The sequence below is a fragment of the Aethalodelphis obliquidens genome, unplaced genomic scaffold, assembly GCF_003676395.1.
Source record: "Aethalodelphis obliquidens isolate GAN/ISIS:26980383/991018 unplaced genomic scaffold, ASM367639v1 scaffold482, whole genome shotgun sequence".
Lineage (NCBI taxonomy): Eukaryota > Metazoa > Chordata > Mammalia > Artiodactyla > Delphinidae > Aethalodelphis > Aethalodelphis obliquidens.
This window is the reverse complement of record NW_020838396.1, coordinates 1-16,403: the sequence shown is the minus strand read 5'-3', so window position 1 is coordinate 16,403 and position 16,403 is coordinate 1. Positions and strand designations below refer to the sequence as shown.

The window sequence follows — 16,403 nt, the reverse complement described above, 5'->3', positions numbered from 1 at the left end:
GTTGGCCACAGAGTCACAGCAACTCTCCTTCCGGGAGGGGGCCCTCGCGTCAGCTCTGGCCGTGCTTTTGCCCCCGTCACTCCTCTTGCTGGCTCTCTTCCTGCCTCTGCCCTCAAAGTCATGACTTTCATTTCTTTCTGAAGAAAGAAATGCGTGCTCTGCCCTGTGACCCACGTCCCCTCCTCCCCTCTTCTGCTCCGACAGGCTCGTAGGGCACACACTGGGCCCCTCCCCACCTCTGTGCCTCTGCTGCAGGAGTCCCCCTGCTGGCCCATCGTGCAGTTACAGCAGCTTCTTGCCCCGTGTGGGGCTAGCGCCGCCGCGTTCTTCAGTGCGTTTGTGTGGTGCTAATGATAAACTCCTCAAAGGCCCTGGCCTCACATCCCCCAAAACAGTCATACACTTACAAGCACATGAAATCTGGTGGCTGCTTAAACTCAAGGGACCTAATTACCTTTCTGAAGAATTGTTTTGGAAAATTAGAGGGCCAATATCCTTTGTTCTGGAAATTCGTAACCTGATAAAAGTGGAAATCTGTAGTTTGAAATTCTAATACTTCTGTCATTCACCAGATGAGGTTCATATGAGGCTAGGCATCCTCGGTTTTTAATTCCCAGAATACTGAGGAAGGAGGAACTTGAGCTTAGATTTTCCCCTTGCCATTAGCCATCCTCCTCTACCCTCCTCCCTGGGTCCTCTCTTTCGGATGAGCACAGCAGAAGGGAGGGCGTGTTGCTGAGCTCCTCTGTCCTGCAGGTACTGGACGAATTCTCCAAGCAGGTCGACAGGATAGATTGGCCAGTTGGATCCCCCGATACCATCCAGTACGCAGGCCTGGACGGTCACCTCAGTAGATACCAGGTAGGGTGTAAAGACTGTGCCAAAGCTGTGTGGAACAGAAGAGCCGGTGGCCCTGGTGGCTGTGGCTCTGGGTGATGTGGATGTTGATGTCCTTTTGAAAAACGCAGGGACCCACATTAAGACCTGGAACCCGAGCTCCTAGGCAAGCTTTTGCTTCTCTATCATGTGGTTAAACAGCCTGTGGTTTTTAACTTCTGAAAGTGTGTCCAGCTCACTTGGTTTTGAGCCCCGTTTTCCAGGTGGCCACTCCAGTCCTGACATGGTTTTTATTTTTGGGTCTTTCCTAGAACCCCCGAGAAGCTGACCCCATGACTAAAGTGCAGGCTGAACTAGATGAGACCAAAATCATCCTGGTGAGTAAGTAGGAGAGCGAGTCCCCAAACTGAGGGGCAGCAGGATTTGCCGGGAGTCAAGCCCGCGCGGCCGGCACTTGCTTTAGTTGTAGTCGAAGCACTTTTCTGAAAGTGGTGTTTGCCCACCTGTCCCCGTGCATCAGAGGCCTCAAAGCCAGACTCACTCAGACAACCCTAGCAGGATCCCTCCCGCGCCCCGTCTTGGTTAACGGCACCCGTTGTTTGAGGGACCCAGCATATTCCCGTCCGCGCTCCCTGTCTGGGCAGTTACTGGGTTCGGGGGATCTGCGTTCTGTGGTCCTGCCTCTGCAGTGCCTGTCTTAGCTTGAGCCACTGCCCAGCAGGCGCCTCCCTTTCAGGGTCTGGGCCTCGGCACAGACTGAGGCTCACCCGCTCTGACTAAATGCAGGCCCGGCGTTGTCAGAATCAGGCCTGTTTTAGAAGAGCGGGAACCCTGCATTTTTAGCTGCAATATCCTGGTTTGTAATTGCTTCAACATTTTCTTAAAACTCTGAGCTACCTTTGGCCCTCAATCAGCACTGGCTTTGATTCTTGGGGCCTCTGCCTCTGACTGGTCCCCTGGCTTCCTGCCTCCCTCCAGTCTGTCCACTACACAGTAGCTGTTGATCTGTCACTCTTCTGCCTGAAGTCCTTGGCAGCTCCCAAGTCAGCTCCAGGATAAAGTGCAGGCTCCCTGACATGGTCCCGCACCCCGGGCCCTCCCTCCCTTTCCTGTCTGCCTCCTGCACGGGCGCCCTGCACTCAGGCCACCAGGGTACTCGGAGGCTGTACAGGCCCTTTCCGAATGTCGCTGCATTGTCATTGCACGTTTACGTGAATCCTGACCCGTGTGCGAGCTCCCAGGACTGGGAGCTTATCCTGAGCTTTACGCCCCTGCTCACAGAACAACGCCCGGCTTCGGCTTAGGGCGAGGGCTTAGCCCGCGCCCGGCAAGTAATGGACACCTAAGTAGATGGATATAAAACCCAGGAAAGGGGACTTCCCTGGCCGTCCAGTGGTTAGGGCTCCGCGCTTCCACTGCGGGGACACAGGTTCGATCCCTGGTCAGGAAACTAAGATCCCACAAGCTGCGCAGCACAGCCCCCCGAAAATTAAAATAAAACCCAGAAAAGGTGGCCAGACAAATCCTACCCCAAATATAAAACTCCTACCAACGCTGGCTCAGCTTTCATGCACAGGTCTGGGGCAGGACCCAGCAGACTGTGTTCTATAAAGAGCATCCCAGGGGCTCCAAGCCTAGGTCTTCTAAACCATGCTTTGGATAATGTTTGGGGGCTTTGGAATGAAAGTTAGATGTGACAGTTTTCAGGCACTTCTCTGTCTTTTGTGACATGTTTCTGCATGTTTCCTAACCGAGCCCTGTCTCTGCCTTCTGCTGCTTCAGAACCTGCGCACGTGAGCACCACAGAGCCGGGGGACACATGCTCCCCGTCTTTCCTTCTCTCTCCACTGCACAGAGCAGATGGGTCCTGGACACCCAGCCCATTCTGGCTGCAGTGATAAAATCTGGATTACTGGTTATGCTACCTTTTATCCCATTCATGTCTTGAGCCAGTTAACTTTTTATGGTGGAAATCTGAGTTGCTCGGCTGTGTGTAGAGATAAAGGACATTTTTGCTCACTCCTCATTCTGTGCCGTTTCACATGTGCAAAGCTAGGTTCGTGCCACTTGTTCTGAAGAGGCCTCTGAGGGCCTTGCGGCTGCCCTAGCAGTGGCCGTCTGGGGTGGGAGTGAGTCGGCCACTTCCTGATGGTCCTGGCAGTGGGGCTGGGGGCTCTTCTGAGGGCCTCCATCCCTTCACCCGTTCAGAAAGGGTCTGTCTGTACTGCCTAAGTGCAGAAGTGCTCTCGCAGAATTGACAGTAATGCGATTTAGACACAGTTCCCCTGGGGGAACAGGAAGCGTTCTGTGCAGTAGGAATGTGTGTGTATAAATGCAGGCGTAGGTGATCCCTCCTGGAGTGTGGCTGGCTGAGCCTGTGCTGTGGAGGATTTGGGGGAAGTGCTTTATGTCCCAGTTAGAACCTTCTAGGTTCTCCAGGAAGGTCACTAGGTCCTGTTTCCTCCACAGGTCTGGGACACTGTGTCTTGATGCAGTGGCCCAGATATGGCGGAGGGGCCCAAAGGAAGTGCTTTCTTGTGACTGAGCTTCTCGAGGGGGCTGGCGTCTACTCACTTTGTGAACAGAGCAAAGTGTTCTTTTCTGTTTTTCTTCTTGTCCAGCACAACACCATGGAGTCTTTGTTAGAGCGAGGCGAGAAGCTAGATGACCTGGTGTCCAAATCCGAAGTGCTGGGAATACAGTCTAAAGCCTTCTATAAAACGGTGAGTGCGGCCCGGCTCCTGAGCACCCCTTCCCCAGAGCAGTGCTCACCACTAAACAAGTCTTCCTTGGAACGTTCAGTAACGTGGGCGGTCAGTAGCGGCAGGTTCACTGGGGCGCTGTGGGAGCCTAGGTGAGCTGGGGCCTTGCCCCGCCCTGCCTCCAGGCTCCCCCCTCCCCAGGCCGGAAGGGTGGGCCCCGCATCCCTGCTGCCTGCCGAGGAGCAGCAGTGCGCCGCCTTCCAGAGAGTTCCTTATGTTCCTAGTTAGCTTCCCTTCAGCCAAAGGATTTCAGTTTGAACAGCGGGGCGCTGCGTTTACTTGGTCCATCCACACACACGTTTGCTCTCACGTGTGCCTTGGAGGGCGATGCCAGTGGGGCTAGGGGGCATCTGCGAACAGGAGGTGAGAGGGAAGGTAACGGAGGCCCCACAAACGAAGTGTGAACCTCTCTGTTCTCTGAGGACATCCTCAGTAAGAAGCACCCCTGTGGGTTAAGACAGCTTTACGGGGAGATGGGGCCGGAGCAGAGGAAGAGACTCAGCCAACCCGACTTAACGTTCCTGTTCTTTGTACTTGGCTTGACAACAGGAAGTTTACTTCCTTACTGATAGCGTTAACGGAAGGCGGACAAAATAACTTCAGGGGTATGAACTGCTCCTGGACAGCTTCGCTCCAGGCGTCGCGGACGGGCCGGTTCTCTCTCTCTCTCCTTGCGATTCCCGGAGCCCCCGGTAAAGCCGCCCAACCCCCACGGAGCCCCCAGTGCTACGTGTGCCGAGGTCCACCTCTTCAGCTCTTCTTTGTCTCTTTCCAGGCCCGGAAGCAAAACTCGTGCTGTGCGATCATGTGACAGCGGCCGGCAGAGGCCCCTGCGCTGGAACGCCACCGTCACTCACATCGGAACTGCAGCCCCCAGGGAGCAGACCCACCGTGGAACGACCCGAGTGGGACAGACTCAACTTTGGCTTTGGAGCTCGTGGGAGGAACCGAAGGGTGGAAGGGACCTGGGGGTGGGGAACGTTCAGATTCACATGTCTAGTAATTTGAGGCCCCCTAAACGTGTATTTTGGGGCCGAATGAAACCATAAAGCTCAGTGACTCCTGTAGATGCTGCAGGGCTCGTTTCTAACCCCCTGGGAAGGACGTGTGCAAGGCCCACGGCGGGGTCAGAGCCGGCTCTTTGTTGATCGTCAGTACACCTTTGGGTTTTATCTGTACGCTAGCTGTGTTAACAGTCCAGTGAGTGGGGTGCCCTGACTACAGGGCTGGGGTGGGACAGACAGCCACTGCGGGCGCAGTGGGCGTGGGGGGTGCCGATGGGGGCTCGGGCCAGCGTGTCCATGTCGGGAGGAGACAGCCACTGGGCTTCACAAGTTCTGAGACCTTGTTTGCGCTCCTGCTGAGGTTGACTTTCTGCAGTGCCCGTCCAGCGAGCTCCAAAGAGATGCCTTGGAAGTTCGGGAGGGGCGCCTGCCCGGACTTGCGGTCTGGCTTTGAACATCTGGATCATAGCAGGGTGTGCTGTAGGCTCTCATGAACAGGTTTCACTTGCCTTTCTGGTGACAAGACTGTCCTGACAATCACCTGGGACTTAACACACGTCTTAGCAAGTGACCTTTACTGTGGCCACCACTACCAGGCACCAAGAGAAGGTGCCAGCCAGCCCGGGGGCTCCCAGCACCCCACTTACGGCCTGAGCCTTCCACACTCCAGCCCAGCCCCCTGCAGAAGCACCGCTGAGCCCGCACCCTCCCCCCCCCCCCCCAGCCGCCCCCAGCAGCATGAGGCCCACGGCTCTGAGGCCCAACCCTGGAAACAGACACGCAGAGCAGCCCAGGCAGTGGCCCGGGGGGCTCTGGGCCCTTCTCAGCCTCTCTGGTCCCTCGGGCCCTACTGCCATGTTCCAGACTGCCTCCTGGGGCCCTGCTGCGCTTCTTGAGAACACAAGCTCGGGATGCCCCTGCGGGACTCAGTCTCCGCGGAAGCCCGTGCTGGGGTGGTGTCAACCAGTGTGGTCTCGTCCCTGGGTGTCCATCCCTGCGCACTCTGTTCTTGCCCTAACTGGGAGGTCCCACTGCCCTGACGGGCAGTGCCAGCGGCCGCGAGTTCCCTTGCTTGGGCCAGAAGGTGGGATCCGCGTGGCTTCCGAGGACCCCACCCGAAGAGATTCACCTGCCAGCTGCCCTTTTTCTCTAAAAGCAGCCTGCCCGTGTGAGTCCTGCTGCCGCGGATGCCCCTGAAAGGCGCAGACCCAGCCTGCTCGCTGGCGCCTGAGGCGGCCGTGAGCTCCCCTTAGGAACGATCTGAGCTTTGTCTGACTCTCCTCCCACTTCGGAGGATACTGGGGAGGAACTGGGGGTGGGGCTGGCCGAGACCCCGCATCAGGCATTTCCCCAGCTCCTCTTGTATTCTAATGTTAAATCGTTTGGCAAAGTGTATTTTAATAAGTGCCGCCTACCTTTTTCTCTCTGTGTTCTGTCTGAAAGGTTCCTATCTGGATAAAGTTGACTTTTGAAATTCTAAAATAGTCCTGTGCTTTGTTGGAGCCCCAGGGACCCCTTTCCGCGGGAGCCCTGCCCCTCCGCGCCGTGCGCCTGCAGAGCGTGGGGTCCCCCGTCTCCTGGGGCAGTTCCTGTGGGGGGAGACAGCATCTCCCTTAACCCCCCACCCCCGCTCCCCTCCCCACCAGGCCCAAGCGGTCATCTCCCCTCAGACTTTTCTAGCAGGAAGTGGGTGACGGAGCCGCAGAGCAGAGAGAAGCCCTGCTCTGAACCCTGTGACCTGGTCCTCACTACGCCTGGGAGGCTGCCGCACAGCCACAGGGCCGGGGCCACGCAGATGAGAACCCCTCCAGCGCGTGCTGTCTTTGCTGGGGTGTGGGAGCTCCCTGTGCTCCAGGCATCCTTGCAGGCCTGGGACTCTCATCCTCGTTTAGGGGACATCCTCGGCAGCTGGCCATCAGACGGTCTGCAAACACTTCTCAGTCCGTCTCTTCGCTGGCCTGGGGCCTGTTTTCAGCCTTACTTCTGACCATCGCAATAGGGAGCAGCATGGGCATTCCCGGCTTTTCGTGCCCAGAGGACCCGCCAGGGCAGGGTTTTTACCCATGGTGCAGGGAGCTATGCCCAAAGCACGTGCTTTTTAAAATGACAAGTGAAAGGCCCTCTCACTGACCTCCCTCTGCCCATCCTGCCGGCCCTGCTCTGGGTTTCGGAGTCCTGGCACACCTCAGGGTTCAGAATCTGCAGTGGGGGGGATGGGGGGTGGGGGGAGGCGGTGGCGGGTGCCCGGAGGGAGGCCTGGCCTGGAAAGCCTCCTCGGATTACAGCTGATAGGTGAGTGGAGCCCTAGATACTGCGGCGGCGGGGACAGACTCCACTCGCGGGCTCTGTCCTAGATTCTCTGTGCCCTGCTCTCGGATCCTCCGAGGTGCTCCCCGTGCAGCCCTCCCTCCTGCCTGCACACCTGAGAGCCCCTGCCGGGTATCGGCCACGGGGCCGACAAGCTGGCATCGAGGGCCTCCTGGCCCATCTGAAGGTGCCTGCAACCAGATGCCGAGGCTGGAGGAGGAGGCCTGTTCTGTCCCAGTGGACAGGACTGAGCTGGCCCGAAGCGGCAGCTGTCTCGTCAGAAGTCACTTGGACCCCCCTGGGTGGGCGCGTTTGGTGTATCAGATTGTCTTAAAGCCTGTATTTCTGTGCTGAGTAAGCTCGAGGCGTAAGGTACAGACAGGCAGCAGGGCCTGGGGACCAGGCGTGGAGGTGAGGCTGCCCATCTCCACAGGAGGGTGCCTCTGAGGTACCAGCAGGGCTGCCCAGGGTCTGCCTGGGAGCGAGGTGGGCCAAGAGGTCTGCGGGAGGGACAGCAGAGCACAGGCAGGCCCCAGAAGCCCTCGCCCGGCGGGGCCTGAGTGTGTGCGGCCACGAGGGCAGATGTCCGGAGGGCCAGGCGACCATGCAGCGGTGTGGTCATGTGGCCACGTGGTCAGACAGCCGCGGGGCCGGGCTGCCATGCGGCTCTGTGGTCAGGTGATCAGACAGGCCAGCAGCCACATGGCCAGCGCTCACTCAGCCACACAGGCCGAGGGTGAGTGTTCCCGAGGGAGGCCCAGCAGGCTTTTGTGTCCCCTGCTGTAGGGGTGCCATGGGCAGCCAGGTGACACGTCCCTCCATGCTGGGGCTAAGCTGCAGAGGGAAGGCCTGGTGGGGACCACCTGGCTGTGCCGACCCTGGGCCCTCGCTCCCTCCCGCCCTCTCCTCAGTCTGGGACCATCTGGGAGCCTCCGTACCTGGCATCCCTCTGTCCCCCTGGTCTCTGCTGGGCTCTTGCTGTTCGGGGCTCCTCGCAGAGTCTCTCCGGGCCCCCGTTGTCATCGCCCGCTCTGTCCTCTGCATCTCAGCAGCCACTGCTCTTCTGCTCCTGACGTCGGTGTCTGGCATCCACGCTGGCCTGTGTGACACCTACATGCTGTCTACACAAATCAGCGTGAGGGCCCACAGGAGCAGCGGGGGCTGGCCTTGGGCACCGCGTGTTCTAATCAACGTGCACGAAGAACGGATGGGTGGAGGGAGAGATTGGACAGGGCAGCAGGCCTTGGTCCTGTGGTTCTTCCCACATAGATCCGCTCTCCCAGCCTCATCTTCAGAGGCCACTAGGGAGACGGGAGAGGTTGGGGGCGTGGGGACTCAGGGGTCTGTCCAGGGCCTCAGGGGAACCAGAGGTTGGGGTGGGGATAGCTGGCAGAGCTTGACCTGCAGCGGCACGGAGGGGCCCCACCTGGGCGTGCCGTCCACCGAGACGGGCTCGGGAACGTCTGGCCTAAGGTTTCTGCAGCCTGGCCAGCCCGGGGCCCACATGGTGGAGAAGGGACCTGCCGTGAGGTGAGGGGTCAGCAGGGTCCCAGCATAGAGCACGCGGATGCACTTGAAGCAGTTTGTCCTGTTTTCCTTTTATTTGCAGTTTCCCGAGACAGAACAAAATAATAATTTTGTACACTTACAAGGCTCAGAAAGAAAAGACAATGAAACTCAGCAAAAAGAGAGAAGAGGAAAGGCCGGCCAGCACCGCAGGCAGCCGACCCTCTGCAGGGCAGGCTGGCCGACACTGCCACACCGCGGACATCTAGCTAGAAGAGCGGGTGTGGCTTGCTCATGAGGGGTCATGCAAAAGAACTATCCCCCAGAAAAAAAACCCCAAATTATCCCAGACAGGCAGCTCCGTGGAGAGAAGGGGTAGAGGAGGGGAGGAGGCCCAAGGAGGCGAGGTTGGCCGGGCCACACGCTGTCCACGGCGGGCCCTGCCACTGCCCGAGGCCCAGGGAGCCTGGCAGGTGTTTACCCCGCGTCCGTGGGTGGGGACAGCTGTCCTGAGCACAGCCGCGGACGGGCAGGCGAGCGTCCACTCTGAGTGTCTGTCGATGGACAGTCCCCTTGGAGACCAGCATCCTGTGTCCTGTTCCCCACTCCAGGCCCCTCCCTTGGCTTGATTGGGGGGGAAGATAAAGAAAATCCGTGTTGAAAACAACATGAGTGGAAGAGGGCAGGTACTGGGGCAGGGGGTCCTGCACCTCTGCGATCACGGCCCCTGCACCCCCCCAACCACAGCCCAGCGGGCCAGCTCAGACCCGCTCGCACACCCAGACGACGGCCCTTGACTCTCTCGCCGCCCCCTGGCCACGTGGCCCATCCCGGAGGCTCCCCACAGTGCCCGCCAGCACGCAGGGGGACCCCAGGTGAGCCCAGCCCGCCTTCTCCCAACCCCGGGGGTCCCTGTCACACGCAGCCCCGTGCGGCCCTCCGCTCCCTGCTGCCCTGGGCCCAGACTCCGAAAGCGCAGCTTCCTTCAGCGAACACCTGCTTGGACTCTGCCTCGGCCTGGGAGCCAAAGGCACCCACCCGCCTCTGACCCCTCTCTCCTTCCTGCCCCACACCCACACGGGGGGAGGGGGGAGGGGGCAAAGAGGGAGAGGTGCCTGAACAGAAGGGAGGCCAGCCCCGGGGTCCCCTGCACACTGGGCCGCAGCCAGCAGCATCCTCTCGGCATGTCTCTTGCCAGGCATGAGGTCTGAAAGTAAGGGGTGACCCCCCTACACCCCCTGCCCGACCCAGTGCACCTCCCTGGCCCCAACGGGGCCAGAGCTGGAGCCCTGGGCCCGCCGGGCCTTCTCCGAGGGCTCCGCATCCTCCCAGAGGGGCTGGCCCAGCCTCTGCACTGCTCACCCATGCCAGGGACACCGGGAGCTCGCACCTGCGCCTCCCCGGGGAGGACAGGAGGGAAGGGAAGCAGGAGGGAGGACAGCCATGCTCAGCCCCCCCAGCCCCTCCCCAGACGACACCTGACACTCCTGACAAGGAGCCATGCGCGGCAGGGAGGATGCAGACGCGTGGGGGTGGGCGCCACCTAGCAAACACCGTTCCTTGGGTGGCAGGCCCCTGCGGACAAGTTCACTGCCCCGGCCGGTCCCCGGAGGAGGCCAGGAGCAGACGGACACGTGGAGCTTAGGCGGGGAGCAGCCAGAAGGTTCGAAGCCCCACAAACGCCAGGGCTTTTTACAGCTTTTTCCCTTGTTTCGTTTTTTTTCCATTTCATCCGACATCAATTTTGTGTGTGCGGTTGTCGTCTTGTTTTTAAAAAGAAATCACATCTGGTCTTGGTTTTCTGCAGACACAGGCACCAGGGGAGGAACGAGGCAGACACAAACATGCGACAGGCAGGCCGTGCGCCCGAGGGCAGCTGGGCTCCAAACACCGAGTCTGTCCCGTGAAACCAGCCGCGGCAGCTCTGAAACGGGGCGGACCGAGGGCGGGCAGGTCAGCGTCCGGCGGCCGCTCTCCGTCTGACACGGGTTTGGCGTCTGCAAGGTGGGCGCCTGCGAGGCCGCCCGGCGAGGAGCCTGGAGGCCCTGACCCGGCGCCCCTGCCCCCCTAACACCACGCTGGCCTCCCCACCGCTCTCCGCAGCCCCGCCCGGGCGGCGCTCTCCTCCCCCCAGGGCGCTCACCTTCACTGCAGCGGGGCCACGGGCGCCCCCGAGCAGTGGAAGTGCACGTTCTGCCACTTGCCGTCTCGGCGGTGCCACACGCGGGTCTCCTCGGACTGGCTGGTGCGGGGCCGGCCCTGCCCGTCGATGTACTGCGTGAGGCGGATGTAGGCGATGCACGCGGCGTCCTCGCCGATGACGTGCACGTGCGGGTTCAGGATCGTCGTGTGGATCGGCTTGCTGTTCTTGGCGAGTACTGTGGGCGGGGCAGGGGCTTGGCACCGCGCCGCCGGCCCAGCCCCCTACGAGCGCCGGCCCGGCCACCCCTCCCCCTCCGGCGGGACTAGGACGGGACAGGGCTTCCCTGCGCGCCCGGCTGGGGGCCCGCGGGCTCCCCGGGGGTGCCGCCCTCTTCCTGCCGCCGCCCCGCACTCACAGTTCTCGAAGTAGAATCTGTGGAAGTCCATCCCTTCAACCAGGTTGCCCAGGGCTTCGGGCTCAAACGAGGTCAGGCCTGGGTCGCAGATTTTCCTGGGGGGCAGACCCAGGTGAGGAGGGGCCCCTCAGAACCCGCCCCGTCCGTCCACCCCCCTCCCACCCCGCAGCCCCAGGATGGGCCCAGGAGCCCTGACTCACGCATAGGCCTCAAAGTCACCGTTGTTGACGGCCTCGATGAGCTGCTCCGTGATCTTGATGATCTCCTGCTTCCGCGCTGTGGGGGACAGCCGCCCAGTGACCCGTGAGCCACTCCCCTACAGCCCCGGGGGGGGGGGGGTCCCGCGCAGAGCACCCCCCGCCCCCTCCCCCTCCCCCTCCAGGAGGGACCCCGAGGCTGCCCGGCTTAGACTGCTCCCTTCAGGGACACCAACGGGGTCCCCATTTCAAAGTCCAACAAGCCTCTGTCTTATTTGTCTTAAATACAACATCCCTGAACGACGGAAATACTCCATCCAGAGTACAAAAGGTCTGGAAGAGGCAGGAAGGGGAAGCCAAGCCTGCCACGCCCCAGTCCTTCCGGCTGTATCCCCTGGGCCCTCCGCAGCTGCAACACTGTGACCAGCCTTCCCAGCTCCTGCCCGCCCCCCACCACGGACATTGCTCTCATAGGCCTTCTTGGGGAGGCAGCTGTCTACTAAGGGCGGGCTCACGAAGCAGGCAGGGGATTGAAGACTGCAGGGCCAGGCCTCAGCGCAAAGGCCAGGGAGCCGGGCCCAGGGGAAGGCAGAGTGCGGGCCTCACTGCCTTCTCTCCCTGGAAGGCCGCAGGCTGCCGCCTGGCCTTCCACCTCCTCCAGCCTCCACCTGTCTGCGGTCCTGGGACCCCAGGCCAGTCCTCTGGCATCACCTTTCCATCCTGCACCCTCTACCTGAGGCCCTGCGCCAGCAGCTTTCTCCAGGTTCCTGCCCACTTGACCTCTGGTCCTGGACAGACCCAGTCCCCCGGGTGCGCACCTGGGGGCTCCTTTATCTCTTTAACTACCATTTATTTTCAGGCAAAACATTTTAAACACATGGAAGAAGCAGAAAGAATAATATAGCCCACAGCCTGCTGATTCAAATCTGAACCATTTTCATATTTGCTTTAGATTTCTTTTCAAGAAATAAAACCTTCCAGATAAAGATGCAGATGCCTGTGTTCCCCTGAATCTTGTTGTTCGCTCACCCTCCCCAGAGAAGTACCATCCTGAGGTGCTTAACCACTTCTGTGCAGATACAGAAACACCCAAAGGCACACAGGAAATACACACGAGTGTGCACACAGGCACAGACGCATCCACACGTGGTGATCTCCTAAAGCAGTGATAACATGCCAGTGATAAAACTCAGACCCAAGAAGGCCACCAAAAGCACGACCCCAGGAGCTCTGTCCCCCCGTTCCCTCCCCGGTCACGGCCACACCAGTTACGCATGTCTGCGCACTCCCAGCATGGGTACTGGTGTCCCCCCTGCTCCCAGCAGCACATCGGGACCACAGACTCTCTGCACGGCCACTCCTGTGGGATGGGCATCCCCACTCAACCAGGCCTAGTGATGGGCATCTGTAGGTCTCCAGTCTTCAGCTGGCAGAGCAGCCGGGACCAGGACACACGTGAGTTGATCTGCAGGCTACATTCCCAGAGCGCGGGTTGCCAGCTCCAAAAAGGTGCAGTTAGCATTTTGAAGCATGTGCCCACGGCCCTCCCATCAGCACCTTCGGCTGTCTGGGCGCTCACTTTCCCAGGCACCCAGCTAGGAAGCGGACAGAGTCCATGGTAGAAGATGCTGCCTGCTGCGTGCGAGCCCAGGCGTGCCCGTGTCTGAGCTGGGAGCCTGGGTCGTGTCGCACCAGCTCTGGACAGTGGCTGCAGGGTGAGCTCCATGACACCCAAGGGTGTCATGGTTGAGCGCATGCATGAGCATATGTGTATGTGTGTGTGCACCTTCGTGCACACGTGCGCAGGTGAGAGAGTGGGCATGTGGGCATGCGTGTGTGTGTGTGTGTGTGTGTGTGTGTGTGTTTGTGCACACCAACCCGCAAGCATGCGTGGGCTTCCGCTATATAAAAGAGATGCTCTCTCTGGACCCGGCGGCGCTTCTGCCGCCGAACTCCGTGTCTGGACTACAGCAGGGTTTGGGCTTAAGGCTGTCTCTGCAGAACCCGAGCCCCACCTTGTCTGGTCAGCCCTGGAAGCTGGCCTCCAGGAGGCAGGCTGTGGGCCCAGCTGTCCTGATGCCCCACGTCCACCTGCAGAGCTCGGTCCCAACACAGCACGTGCAGGCCGGCCTCTGTCCTCACCCTCTGGGTATTCCACACCTCCACCCACACACCGCGCCCTCCCTCGCCCATCCCATCACACTTCGTCTCCCCTCTCAGGGCTTCCCCCGCAGCCTGCCCACCTCTCCACCTTCTGCCTGGGCGTTTCGCAATTCTGGGCAACCCTCTCTCCTCTGGGACCTCATCCACCCCCATCCCCAGTTCACCTGTCACCTCTGCGGAGGTGGCCTCGAGCTTCAGGCTCTGATCTCCCCCCAGTGCAGCCTAGCTCCCCCACCAGACCCCGCCCAGAGGGGGGGCAACACCCAGCCCCTGCCACTTCCGTCCCTGCCCAGGGCGGTCTGTCACCCGGGACCTCGCCGCCTCCCGCCTGTGGCACCAGGTCCAGCCCCTGCTCAGGAGCCCCCACCTCCCACCTGCGATTTACTCTGTCAGCTCCAGGCCATCCTGCTGATCTCGCCAAGGGGACGTCTACGCACCCCGACACCCCGACACTTGTCAACCCCCCTTCTTCACAAACGTCGTGAGCCGCCCCCGCCCCATGTGAGCCCTTAGCCAACAGCCTTGCAGCTGGAATTGAGTGACCTTTTCTGTTTTGTTTCCCGTGCACTCTGATTTTACAGTCACCCTACTGCACTGTGGCGAGCTGAATCTTCCACTTAATGAAGTAATATTGAGCATTTTTAAACAAAGCGTAATTAAAAATGGAGTCAGTGTAAAGAGAAAGAATTAAGTAAATAGAAACCTAGGGTCGCAGCACACATTGCAAAGTCTGAAGTTTAGGAAACAGCCACCACGTCCATTCTGCAGATGGGAAAGCTGAGGCCACACGAGCCCAGTCACAGCCCAGGAGTGGGCTGGACGCTCCTGACCCTCGGAGGGGCTGCCGCCCACGTCTAACCCCACGCTGCGGAGCAATCCTTCCTCCCCCCAAGTGGCATGCTGCGCGAAGGGACTCCTGGGGGCGGGGGTGAGGCTTGTTATTGAGGACAAGCCCCCCCCACCAGACAACTCCGGGGACGGAGCTGAGGTCTGGCTTGAAGTGCAGCCCCCATGTCCCCTCCGGCTCTCCTGGGGTGAGCTAACAGGCCAGGGAGGCCCGGCCACCGGCAAAGGGTCCGGGGGTACCCCAGTGACCCCAGGTTGACCCCAAGGCCTGTCTCTCGGCAGCTGCAGGGGTGCCAGGATGCCCCCAGCCACCCCAGGGAGGCAGCTGCACAGGATCAGCCTGGATTGTGCGTAATCCCTGATCATGGAGAACACGGCCCCGGCCAGTGGGCACCGACCCCATTTACACACTGAGACAGCTGGCGGGGACGTTCCCGGGAAAAGAGGGTACCCACAACCCAGCCCAGGGATGGCCCTCTGCAGCCCGGGCCTCGGGGCCGTGAGGGGCCGAACCCTGGTCCCAGAGCTGGAGAGGGGGCACCCCGGCTCTGGCACTCAGCCCACTGAGCGCCATAACTCACCCCACAACGGCCCCTCAGAAGTCCCTTCTCCGGGCCGGCCCCACCCACGTTCCTTCACCCGAGGACCCTCACACAGGCCTATGGAGCTGGGATGCTGGGAACTCCAGGTGAGAGGAGGGTGCACATCCAACCACGAGGACCCCTCTCCCTGAGGGAGACTGATGGGGCCCCCCGCCCCCGGTGCCCCCGGTGCCCCCCAGGGCTTTGCATCTTCCCCTTCCCTGCACCCTGCAGGCCCGGCCACCCTCCATCCAGTGCTGGTCACAGCACCTTCTGTGGCCACACCCCCCGGAGTCAAGCTCAGGACAGACCCCTAAAGGGGCAAGCCAGTGCCGTGGGCCCCCCAGGTCAGCCTGGGGTGCTCAGCACCCGTGGCATGCCCTGTCCTCAGAGGTCCCCACCTGGCCCGCGCACGTTCCTAGGGTGGGTTGCAGCCCTGGGCCGAGGTCACGCTGCAGGTGGCCCCCTTGGGCACAGCCCTCCGCATCTCCTCCCCTCATCGTTCTCATCTGTGAAAGGAGGGGCTGCAAGGATCCCAGAGATGGGGACGTGGTGGCCTCTAGACTCGGATAGGATGCCGCACAAATGGGGACGGGGATCGGCCCCCTCCCACAGGCTCCGCTGTGCGCCCGCCTGCAAGACCCTGTCCCTCACCTCGGACACTCGCCTCCACGCCCCTCAGGCAAGCCCGGATTCAGGCCACAGTATTCAGGCCTCCGTGCCTGCCCGACTGCTCCCAGGGCCTCCCTCCCCGCTCCCTCCTCTCGGCCAGGCCCCTGGGGGTGGCCCGCAGCAGGTGGGCGGGGGTCAGCACCCTCCCGGCCCGGCACTCACCCAGCCTCTCCCCCGCCATGCCCGGCCCCCGGCCCCGCAGCCTCTCCTCTGAGAGCCCGGTGTCTCCCCGGAGGTGGGGATGGCTGCCGCCCTGGGGTGTCATCCATCCCTGTAAGCGATACTGGCGGGCGGGCGGCAGACGGGCTGCGGCGGCTCCTCCCTCCCTGGGGAGGTGGCCCAGCCCAGCGCCCGCCCGGCCGGGCCCCCACCCCTAGCATCACTGGCGGGGGCGTAACCCCAGGCACCACCCGGCCGGCGCCGTCCCATCCTCGCTGCGGAAGAAACCCGCAGACTGCAGACCCTGGGAGCGTGTGGCTCTAGATCACGGGAAACTGCTTCCTGGTTCTCTTCGCACACGTGCATGTCTTTAGCCAAACGGCAGCTCCGTGTGGAATTCCCTGCACTCCACGTCCCCCTCCCCCCGAGCCGGCCCCTCCCCAGAGCCAGGGGGCGGCGCACCGCAGCCAGGGGTCTCCACACCCCTGTGAGCCCCCAGGAGCAGCCAGCAGGGCCACTCAAGGTGCTACTTACACAGGGTGGGTGGGGAGCCTGGGAGAGCCGGAGGAGGGCAGGGTGGGGGGCCCTGGGCTTCTGGGGTCCCCGAACCCCTCCTCACCGTGTTCAGGATGTCAGAGATCCTGAGGGCTGGGGCGGAACAGACGAGACGTGAACACGAGAAACACGAGGCAGGCGGGAAACACACAGAAGACAAAACCTATGAGCTGGTGAGCCAAAGCCAGAGAGTGGGGGGACGGGGGGGTCACGAGGGGACATGGGGGATGGAGGGGGACAGAGGGGGGACATGGGG

General features: G+C 61.4%; 2 protein-coding genes across 2 annotated transcripts; one reads left to right on the top strand and one right to left on the bottom strand.

Annotated features, from left to right (window-relative positions):
- Positions 1 to 666: 666 nt before the first annotated feature.
- LOC113616780 (synaptobrevin homolog YKT6-like) lies at positions 667 to 6,080 on the top strand (the record flags this gene model as incomplete). The annotated part of the gene is made up of 4 exons (XM_027100153.1): positions 667 to 861; positions 1,149 to 1,214; positions 3,459 to 3,560; positions 4,375 to 6,080. Coding segments are annotated over 4 exons (399 nt in total), but the record flags the coding sequence as incomplete, so codon positions are not given.
- A 2,870-nt stretch (positions 6,081 to 8,950) lies between these two features.
- LOC113616779 (calcium/calmodulin-dependent protein kinase type II subunit beta-like) lies at positions 8,951 to 15,752 on the bottom strand. The gene is made up of 5 exons (XM_027100152.1): positions 15,596 to 15,752; positions 11,175 to 11,250; positions 10,975 to 11,069; positions 10,560 to 10,794; positions 8,951 to 10,340 (listed from the first exon to the last, which is right to left on the bottom strand). Exons 1-4 carry the CDS (start codon positions 15,696 to 15,698, stop codon positions 10,562 to 10,564), a joined length of 507 nt encoding a protein of 168 aa, XP_026955953.1. The 5' UTR covers positions 15,699 to 15,752; the 3' UTR covers positions 8,951 to 10,340; positions 10,560 to 10,561.
- Positions 15,753 to 16,403: the final 651 nt, after the last annotated feature.